Source organism: Pelobates fuscus, chromosome 1, assembly GCF_036172605.1.
Source record: "Pelobates fuscus isolate aPelFus1 chromosome 1, aPelFus1.pri, whole genome shotgun sequence".
Classification (NCBI taxonomy): Eukaryota; Metazoa; Chordata; class Amphibia; order Anura; family Pelobatidae; genus Pelobates; species Pelobates fuscus.
The window spans coordinates 313,796,720-313,808,208 of NC_086317.1; the positions used below are offsets into that span (position 1 = coordinate 313,796,720).

Consider the following 11,489-nt stretch of genomic DNA (forward strand, 5'->3'; position numbering starts at 1 on the left):
TAGAATCCCAAAAAAACAAGCAAACAAAAAAAAAACTTCAACATCGTTGACAAAAAATCCGTTGCGAGCAAAGCAGTAACTCAACTTTTAACTGCCCATGTTTTCATGAGAACTTCTAATACTAACATACCTTGCATGAGGAATAGAAGGACCAGCCCACTGGTAAGCACTGCTACCATTATAATTCAAATACATAGATGACCTTCAAATGAACACTAGTGCTGGAAAAAGTAACCGTGTGCAAATGTTATTACTTACCACAAATCCCAAGGCCAAAGACACAAGAGTCAATATTCTATGTTCATGTCCATACATTCATATTTCACAAAGGATCAGACTTGTTTGTTCTTTCAATCAGTATCTGACATTTGGAATGTTAAACACACTCTATTATTTAAACTAAGTGATCTACACATTAAACTACTAACATGACAAGCAACGCTCAAGGGAACACATAACTGTTTGTGTATGGATAGGAGTATATGCATTTATCCTGCCATTTTGATATGTAAGCATTTGTGGATGAACAGGTTCCTTCTTATTTTTGGTTGATATCCATGGTTTAATGAATAAACCCATATATGTAGCAAATGAGAATTCAAGTCATTAGACTTTAATGATTAAGATTAAAATCTCAATTACAAAAAAAAATTAGAAAATAAACACACATATACTAAAATAATAATCTTTTGGACATGGGACTATTCCATGACACATTTTCAAAAAGAAAATGCAAAACGTATTTTAAAAATTCACTTTTTGGTGCCAGCCCCCTCTAAGTCTCCAGAGCCAAGATGTACAACAACAAAGTATACCGCCCAGTAAAAAGATCCATATGCAGAACAAAACAAACAACAATTAATAGGAGTGCCATGGTAAATGTTCTCTTATTGATATGTACATTGGTTCACAAAAGGTTGGGGCTATCCTTCATGCTCGTCAGTGATGTACACCTTGTTCACAGTTTCGGTCTTGCTGATGATTCCTACAAAGCCTGACATCTCAAAAAATGTTTTATGTATCACAATTACACAAACCTACACATATAGAACAAACTTCCTCTTAGTCACCTCCCGGATGGTCAAGGCAGATCTCCACTTTCTGATGTGAACAGGTTAGCAGTTAGCAGGAGGTATGTACAACTGCAAGCTCCTAAGGTCAGGAACAGGATGTCATAGTACCAAAAGCTGTACTATAATTGTAAGAAATATAAGAAAATGTGTGCATGCGAGTTGCTGACTTCACTATATTTAAAGAGTACAAAATATATGTTAATCCAACTGATTGATGATTACTTATTTATTATTTCATTCTTCAGAGCTGGCAAAAATCAGACACTGCTTACTAATCATTTTTCAATTTTCACAAAACTACAAGAAAGTTTATTCATGATAACCATAAGGAACTTATGTAAGAACCATATGCAGACTGTAAGTTTTGTGATGCAGATTTACAGGCTAACAATCTACACAATGTACATGCCAGATGCACTAATATTCAAGAGAAAAAAATAATAATTATGCAGTGACCTGTTTGTAATTTAAAATGCTATAACTAAGTTGTGTTCTAGGGACTACTTATCTTTTAAAAACACTATTCATGTCAGCCTAGAAAATGTCGCAAAAATAAATTATCCATACAAGTAAACTCTTATTCCAAATTATCCAAAGTATCCTAATTCTTTTTTTACAATTAAAAGCTACCAACTACCTTGTTTTCTTTTCCATATATAAAAATTCAATGTTTCTTGCATGCATGTTTATTGTAAAATTGTGCAGTCTTATCTCAGGCCACGCTATTGTTAACACTGAACTGCCAGTATCTGCAGTTGTGGCAATATCGGCATGTATGTACCTTGTATGCACATTAAAATAAGGAATAAAAAAAAAAATTAAATAAAGATCCTACCTTTCACAGTTCAATTCTGATGACTCCTGTGAAGGAAGACCCCATAGGTCACTCATTTTGAGTTCTGACATCTTGTAAGCCTTCCTTGCAAGGGGAGTAATCCAGTTCAATGTTGTGAAGGATAACAAGCCCGCATTATCAATGGGATGCTGGTGTCTATAAAACACAATTAACAGTTAAGTCAACGTCCTCCTGTCTATTTGCATTACCATATTCTTTTACTCTCAAACGCACCACTAAAATAATAAATGGGCCACATTACCAATGATTGTGTTTGTATGTAAGCTGACATGTATTAGGCACAGCACTTAGAACAGCACATGTAGTCGCGTCAACCATTTGGACAGTTGGAGATAACTTTAAATAGGCAGTGAGTCCATAGATCTACTAGTATTCAAGAGGACTTTGGGCACTGGTCATTAAATTGAACACTGAGTAGGGGAAAAGTAGTCTACCATTACTAATATGCCAGCACATAGCCTGGGGTGACAGAGACAGCACCATTCACTTCCCCTTCAAAAATGGCCCGAATTTAGAACAGCAGACACCATAAGAAGATGGTACCCGATAGTATACCAACCACCAATGTAGGTCACAATGGCATGTTTTTTTCTGGCAGTGCTCTGAGATCAACCGTATTCCTACTCAAATTAAAAAAATATGTAATAAAAAGATACATAATGCTGATTCACGTATTAGAGAAAATAATGGTATTTCTGTGTTCTAGAAAGATTAATAAACAACGTGTTTTATGGATAATTATAATCCTCAACAACCCCTTAATCCAATTATTTTCCCAGAAGACATCATCATTAAGTATCCCGTCTCACTCTCTCTTTCAATAAACTAGAAGTTGTTACATTTATCCATAGAAATTGAATTTCTGCTATTGAAGATTATAAGGAAATTAGCTACTCCTATTCATTATCTGCCTATCAACCAATCAAACTATCCCCAGCCAGTGTAAGATTAAGGATCTGCACACATGTAGGGACCAATAGGTAATTGTACTGGTATGGTAAGCCATGGGGTGATATCTGAGCCACTGCTAATGTGTATGTAACAAATATTTTAACATAGTTTAGGTCTTACTTAAAGGGACACTATAGTCACCCAGACCACTTCAGCTCAATGAAGTGGTCTGGGTGCCAGGTCCCTCTAGGGTTAACCCTACCTGCTGTAAACATAGCAGTTTCAGTTTTTGGGGTTAAGCCAATCTCTAATGGCTGTCTTCCGGACAGCCACTAGAGGCGCATCTGCGACGCTGGAGGCATATTATGCCTCCATCACGCAGAGCGTCCATAGGAAAGCATTGAAAAATGCTTTCCTATGGACACTTTGAATGCGCATGCGGCACTGCCGCGCATGCGCATTCTGCTCCGCTGAGGTCTGACGGGGGAGCTGACGTCGGCGGGGGTGGAGAGGTAAGGGAGCCCGGTGGTGGAAGAAGGTGAGTAACTGAAGGGGTTTTAACCCCTTCAGCGCCACGGGAGGGGGACCCTGAGTGATCCTTTAAAACCAACTGTATGGAAAAAAGGAATAACATAAAAAATATATATATATATATTTATTTATTTTATTTTAAATGATCTGTTATCCAAGAAATATCTTGATACCAAAGTCATCTGAACACAAATCCACACACCAGTCAAGCCGTAAGACTTGCATTTCCCACAGAAATCTTTCCAGTAGGAGTATGCAAATGAGCTCAGCAAAGAACCACATTTTTGCCTCATAATTACACTTTATACATGGATTCCTTGGAGTATGTGTCTGCTATATACAACAGCTTTGAAAGACAACTCAGGAAGAGTGGCAAAGCCAGTGAACCACTCATGGACAGCAGCATGAGGTTGGTTACTGGCTTGCTATGGAGGCTTGGCGTTACTTGTAAAGTACATACCAACAGAGATGTGGTGGGAAAAAAAGTGTGGATAAAAACCCCTTCCACCTGAAGTAAGTGGATAGTTAATACATTGCTAAACACAAATACACACACCAGTCAAGCCATAAGACTTGCTTTATCCCATGTATAAAGTGGAATTATGAGGCAAAAATGTGGTTCTTTGTTGAGCTCATTTGCATATGCCTTCCCAGAATCCCTTGCACTAGTGAGAGCGCTGTTAAAGTGAGATTTATGTGGGAAAAGCAAGTCTTGACTGGTGTGTGTATTTGTGTTTAGCAATGTATTAAAGGAACACTATAGTCACCTAAATTACTTTAGCTAAATAAAGCAGTTTTAGTGTATAGATCATTCCCCTGCAATCTCACTGCTCAATTCACTGTCATTTAGGAGTTAAATAACTTTGTTTCTGTTTATGCAGCCCTAGCCACACCTCCCCTGGCTATGATTGACAGAGCCTGCATGAAAAAAAATGGTTTCACTTTCAAACAGATGTAATTTACCTTAAATAATTGTATCTCAATCTCTAAATTGAACTTTAATCACATACAGGAGGCTCTTGCAGGGTCTAGCAAGCTATTCACATAGCAGGGGATAAGAAAATCTTAATTAAACAGAACTTGCAATATAGGAAGCCTAAATAGGACTCTCTTTACAGGAAGTGTTTATGGAAGGTTGTGCAAGTCACATGCAGGGAGGTGTGACTAGGGTTCATAAACTAAGGGATTTAACTCCTAAATGGCAGAGGATTGAGCAGTGAGGCTGCAGGGGCATGTTCTATACACCAAAACTGCTTAATTAAGCTAAAGTTGTTCAGGTGACTATAGTGTCCCTTTAACTATCCACTTACTTCAGGTGGAAGAGGTTTTCATCCCTACTTTTTACTCCACCACAACTCTTTTGGTATATATCTATATAGATAAATATATATATATATATATCCCTAGCAGGGCTCGACAAATCATAGGTGCCAGGTCGTTATTTTCGCCCTCGTGCCTGTGTGTTTGCCAGCCCGTTCTGTGGTGCGGACTCAGCTACCAGCGGCAGCTTTGGAGGCGAGTGGCAAAGGAGCAGAGCAGGAAGAACTTAACAGGAAAATATCCCCTCCAGCTCTCCCAAAGATTGGTAGGATGGGATAATTTAAATTAAAAACCAAATAAAAATAATTTGTGAGTTTGTCTGTGTGAGTGTCAAATCGTTGAGTGTGTCTGTCTGTCAGTAATTATGTGTTTGTCTGAGTGTGTGAATCTGTATGTCTATCAGTGTGTCAAATTAGTGAGTGTGTGTCTCTCAGTGGGAGTGTCTGAGTGTGACCAGCCCCCCTACCATTGCATGGAAAAGATCTTTTACTCACCTTTTTTTCCCGTGCCATGCCAGTCTCGCCATGGCTTGCTCCGCCTCCATGGCTGAGATCATCAATCATGATGTTCTCAGACAATCTTTCCTGCAGGAAGCATTGGGAAGCTATTGTGCATGCATGGCAAATTGTTGCACTGAGCCAATCGGCATCTCCTCATGGGGAACATTTAGCGCCTCCATGCAGAGCGTGGAGAAGCTGAATGTCGGTGTTGCACACTGTGCAGCACTGAACTAGGAAGCACCTCTAGAGAATGCCTGAGTGACTGCCACTAGAGAAATAGCTAGGCAGCAATGTAAACATTGCAATTTTTCTGATAAGACAGTGGTTATGTTGAAAAACATGCAGGGACAGACTATAGACACCAGATGTAGTGGTTCTGGTGACTATAATGCCCCTTTGCATTTTTTGTCATGGAAAATAAAGCTTTGAATATTAATAAAAAAACAAAAATCCTGGGAGCTAACTTTTTAGCTGGCTCCCAGATGCAAGCATATCTTGGATCTTGGATCTAGGAGCCAGCTAAAAAAAGTTAGTATTTTTTAATTAACAAAGCTTTAGTTTTAACAACAAAAATGTAAAGGGACACTATAATCAAAAAAACACTACAGCTTAATGATTCAATGCATCTCTATAAGAAGATGTTGATTGGCTCAGTGCTTTGCCATGCATGCGCAATAGCCTCCCAATGCTTTCCTATATATATATACATATATCAGCAATTCTTGTGTGCAGATGATTTTGGCATCAAGATATATTAGTACTAACATATACTAATTATATATATACATATTTTACGATAGAAGGGATGGTCCACACTCACTGTCTTTTTAAAATGTAGCTTATAATATTACATTATTAAAAAAGCAATGAACTTGATGATAAACAGCGTCAACGTTTCAGTCCCCGGTCGGGACTTTCCTCAGGACAGCTATCCTGAGGAAAGTCCCGGTTAGGAATTGAAACGTTGACACTGTTTATCATCAAGTTCATTGCTTTTTTAATAATGTAATATTAAAAGCTATGTTTTAAAGACTACAAGTGCAGACCATCGCTTCTATATTGATATATTAACGTGACTACAGTCTGTGTTCCTATATAAAATTCTCTTTGAGAACATCATTGTGACATATGGCATCAACATACTATGGACGATAGGTCCAATTTAAATACAAAAACTTTTATCAATGCATATTTTAAAAGTACAAACATTTCCATATGCTTAGTTTTAAATAAACATATGAACATATTCAAAATACCTGGAATATGATAAAATATTATACTGCTGAGATATGTATCACTGTTTTGCCCTGTGGGCTGTTTGAGCAGCCATATGCTTCCACAGTGGTGAATCCCTCAATGCTTTGGAACCAGCAGCTCATTAGGTTTGGTGACTAAGCATTGTGGGAGTGCACAGATGTCAATATCTGCAGGCATAATATTTTTAGTTTATATCTTCCTTGTACGACAAACACAGAATTTATTATTAGATTTGAATTATCCATGTGGCTGTGTTCAACTGTTACCAAAAAGCTATCTTCAGCAGGTTTCCTTAATATTAATGCATTGCCCTTTTAAGGAGTGGCTGTGACATTAACAACTTAATAAGGTTGACAATGCATAGGTTGACCTAGAGATGTGCTCAGCCAGCACCTGCTTGAGTGCTTGCAGAAAAGAAACACCAAAACACTAAATTAAAGGAAATATTAACTATTTCTAGTTCATGATATTCTATAGCTCTCTAGGAAAGATAAATTAATACCTACATGTACTTTTGACAAACGAGTAAGGTGATGAGGGCTCTGTACAAACAAGTGTACAGATTACACTTCCAAGATCACTTCAACTTTAAAAAGAATAAAAATACAGGTGGCACTTTTATGTTCCGATACATGTCACTGCTATGCACGTAACAGCAAGAAACACCAAAACGACAAGTCAAAATAGGTTGTTTTTTTAACCCCTTAAGGGCTGCTAGCAATATTTGCAATTATCACAATCTGGATAAATCTACCGCAGTGTCTGATTTTAAATGTACAAGTGATTTAGTGTCAACATTATCAACATGTAAAAGTTGATCTTACTGGTATTACAAATGTTGGCATCCTGTTTACTACTAGGGTCTTTAATGTGCCAGAGTGCCATGGACCATGTTTCAACGCCAGGGGTTTAAACTAATGATGTGCAGGGTAAATTTACCTTTTGGTGGTGCGGATAGGTTTGAGAAGAGGCAGACTATATTTATATCTGCAGGCAAACTGCTTCTTTTCAGGGGTCCCCATTGTGTCCACTGATCTGTTTGTAAGAAAAGAGTATTACATTTATATGTAGAAAGTAAACATAACAAGAATCAAATGTGTGCAGTGCAACCATACATAATACCTGAACCGTATCTCCCAACATTACAAATAGACAAGGGGAAGCACTTTAATTTAAATGGTCTGAGTGGAGATGTGGCCAGGATTGAGGTATGCTTGACAAAGACCCTGTTGGGTCAAAACGTTGCTGTTGTCTTGCTCTAAATAAAACTGCTATATTGGCTTTTATCCTTGAGTGCCTGGATCAATATTTATTTTCTATATCGAGAAATTGTTGGTGACTTACTAATAATTTCAGTAACTTAAATGTAATTTAGAACAAGAACAATGCATCTTATTTACACAGACCGATTTTTAAACACATTTATTGTAGTTTACAGGCACATTACTTGGGGTATTATTGATGTGGAGCTCTGTTATACTCTCATATACACCAACAATATGAAAAGAAAAGATGGATTTTAGGATAGAAAAATGATTTGAGCCAAAAATAGGGAGTGTCCCTCCTGATAAAGCACACTTGGGAGATATGCCTGAAATAAGGTCACCGTACACACTCTATTTTTTTTTTTCTTACCTCATCACTTTTGCACTATGTTTATATGGAGGTGGGATTAAAGGACGTTGAACTCCCTGAGTCATTGTCACTAACCTTTACCGCTCACTTACCAACAAAAAGGACAAGGTATAAGATATTTAATCAGATCACTCTGATTAATTCAAAATTAGAGACTAGGTCAGGACAACCAAACTGTTCCCAAATTTATCATAGCAGTGTTCTTCTCTGAGATCAATAATACTGAGTGCAATTATTTAATATAAAGAAGGATTAATACATGTAATAACATGTTCAAATATTTAAGTGGAAAAGGGATATGCCAGTGATGCATATTTGTGGGCATTAGTTATCCAGCCATGCCAGCACTGTATAAAGTAAACAAGGCTCAAACTACCCTTAAAACCATCCTACCGTTCTAGAACCTCACTGTGCCACGTTCTAACAGCCAGATAAGAGCACCCAGGAGAGCCTTCACACAGGCACTGCCGTGCAGCATGACAGAGGCACTAGGCAAAGTGTACACGAACCGGCTCAGCCACTAACAGGGCACCCAAGAAAAACTTCACCGGACTCCTAGCGCATAGTGGCCCTCCCACTACTCGGGTCACGCCCGCTATTGCCCACCCCCAGACCTCTCAGCATGTGCCAGGCTATATATATATAGAATACCGTACACATATCCCGTAGCTGGTAGGTCATGCTCACAGCAGGTGCTTGTATGCTAACAGGCTGCCAAATGCCAATCAACATTATAATGTCCCCTCTGTCAGCCAGGCATGTATTGTCACAGAGACAGGCAGCCTGGAACTAGGAAACCGAAATGGATACCAGGGTGCTTAGAAATAGTGCCTCCTGGCGGCAAGATAACTGCGAACAGTACTGTTTACGAAGTGGAAATTCAAATATAGGGGTTGGAGGGTGGGGGGTGCGTGACTTGAAGACTTTGGCTGCTTGGGGACTAATAAATGGTGTTCATAGAAGGATTCAGTTGCCACAGTGATCTAGAGTGTTTACCAGTTTGGGGCATCCCCTGCATTCTTCACACTGTAGTGTTATGGTGCTTAAGTGTTCCTTTAATCCCTAAAACATTGGCAAGATTTTTTCCTAACAGTTGTGGATCTCTAATAAGGAGAGCTAGGCCGCCTAAGGTTTGGGTCGAGTTAGGAAGTGGCGCACATCAGGGTGCCTGTGGACTGACCATCCGGTGGGTGCAAACCCAGTGCATAGCTCCCTGGAGTGCATCAGCGCAGTGGCGTACACGTGACCCATGGGGCCCCGGTGCGAAAATTGATCCGTGGGCCCCCCACCCCAGCGCTTACTCATAGGTCGTGTGTACACAAACACATGTAATACAAATACACACACACACATTGAAATACATGCAGACACACAGATATAAACACTGACACTTACACACAGGCAGACACAGACTGACACAGATACACAACCTGACACACATGCAGATACAAATATACAAACACTGACACATGGATTCAGACACACTGGCACACATACAGATACACAGATAAACACACTGACTCTATACAGATACACAGACAGATATACACACACAGGTACACACACTGTCAACATACATATATACAAATATATACAATAACATACAGATACACACTGACACACATACAGACATGCAGATCCACATCCTGACACATATGCAGATACACATAAGCACAAATACAAACACTGACACACATGCAAATACACATACACACAGTTACACACACTAACACACATGAACATACACACAATGACACACATGCAGGTACAGATACACACAGACTACAAATAGAAACATAGATATAATTGATATTATTATTATTATTATTACTGGCATTTATAAAGCACCAACAAATTCTGTAGCGCTGTACAATTGGGAAAAAGACAAACACAATAAGAACAGAACAATACAACAGGTAGAGGACCCTGCCCATGAGCTTACAAACTAAAGGTTAAACTGGGGAACTGAGGGGGGCGGGGCCGGACCACCGAGCTGGCTGGTCGCATGCGAGACCAGCTCCTGCAGCATAACAAAAGAAACTGCTATTTTTCCACGAAATTTGGCGCAAAACCGGCCGGCAGCGGTGGCCCTAGACGGGCAGAGATCCCTGAGATCCAGGGTGAGGCTGGCCCAACAGGCTACAGTCCCCTGGAGGAGGAATCCTGCCGACTCTCTCAAGGCCTACTCCGGAGGCGAGCGGGGCGGAAGGCCGCTGCCCTGCCGCCCACTGTTCGGGGCTTAGAGTCGGACCCGTGGGGATACCGGCCCCGTTCCCCCCCCCCTGGACCGGGGGGGTGATCCCGGTCTACACCCTCGAGACCCACTCTAACAAGCCTGCACCCTGACGTCTCCCGCCCGTACTGCAGACCGCATGTCGGGCCCAAGATGGCCGCTAAGCACCAAACCCTGCAACTAAGAGACAGCCTGGAAGCACAGGCATGGGGGAAAAAAATCTTACGGCTCAATAAACTTACCACGCATGGGAAGAGGGACGAGGCGACGGCTGCTCAGCCCGAAGGGCACACAGCAAGGCGACATGCTCGCCGATGCACCCGCCAGCGGATCCTCCGAGAAGGAAACTGCACTGCGGTACAAAGCCACATGCCGCGCAAGTTACCCCCTCGCATCCGCACTCCTATACAGCACTCCCACACACCTCAGAACCAACGAGAAAGTCCTGACCCAGGGGCCAGACGATCTGGAAACCGGGTGAGCAAGGAAGGCAATCCGCAGAGGCTAGTCCCCGCCGAAAACAGGGATCCCATTCCGGAAACATGCCACATGGACTGTCACAGGGTCCAGGACCAAAAGGGGAGCCCCATTGAAGAGACTACCTGCGGGGAAAACTGGGTCTCTCTACCTAGAGGCATTTGTTAAGTGCTATCCAACTTTCCTACTGATTGCTTGATGGGGATAACGGCTTACTGCTAATCCAACGTCAAAATATACATGAACCCCACCCAGTGGTTATTCTAAGCTTATATTTACATGCCGTTTTGTTTTAATGCATTTTATTTCATTCTACCTCCTCAACCAGTGCGTAATTACTGTGTATTCCTGCCTCTCTTATTCAAACAACCACAGGCAAGATCCACTTATGCAGGCTCAATGTAAAATACCAGTGCAGTTTTTGTTAATTTACATGTTCTTATTACCTCACAGCTGTCATTACCATTTTAACTTGGTGAACTTAGGACGAGCATAGCCTAATAATCATTATGTTACACACTCTTAGATCACAGCGTGCAACTCACTCTACACTAGTAATGAGTACTGTTATCCTGTTCATCTTATTTTATTATTTCTTAATAATCTGTGTACATTTTCATGCACAAGCCATGCTTTCCTCATATGTCTCTTCTCTAACCAGGTCTCCATGACATGTGCATTATGTTACCATATCCCAAACCAAACCTGAACCTAAA

General features: G+C 40.5%; 1 protein-coding gene across 2 annotated transcripts in view; it reads right to left on the minus strand.

Moving 5' to 3' along the window:
- The window catches only part of MITD1 (microtubule interacting and trafficking domain containing 1), a 214,485-nt gene extending 205,875 nt beyond the window's left edge, over nucleotides 1-8,610 (minus strand). For both annotated transcript variants that reach the window (XM_063458732.1, XM_063458740.1), the window contains exons 1-3: nucleotides 8,457-8,610; nucleotides 7,368-7,463; nucleotides 1,909-2,064 (exon numbers count right to left, since the gene is read on the minus strand). In XM_063458732.1, coding sequence (XP_063314802.1) covers nucleotides 1,909-2,064; nucleotides 7,368-7,450 — 239 coding nt within the window. In that variant the 5' untranslated portion in view covers nucleotides 7,451-7,463; nucleotides 8,457-8,610. The remainder of the gene's footprint in view (nucleotides 1-1,908; nucleotides 2,065-7,367; nucleotides 7,464-8,456) is intronic.
- Nucleotides 8,611-11,489: the final 2,879 nt, after the last annotated feature.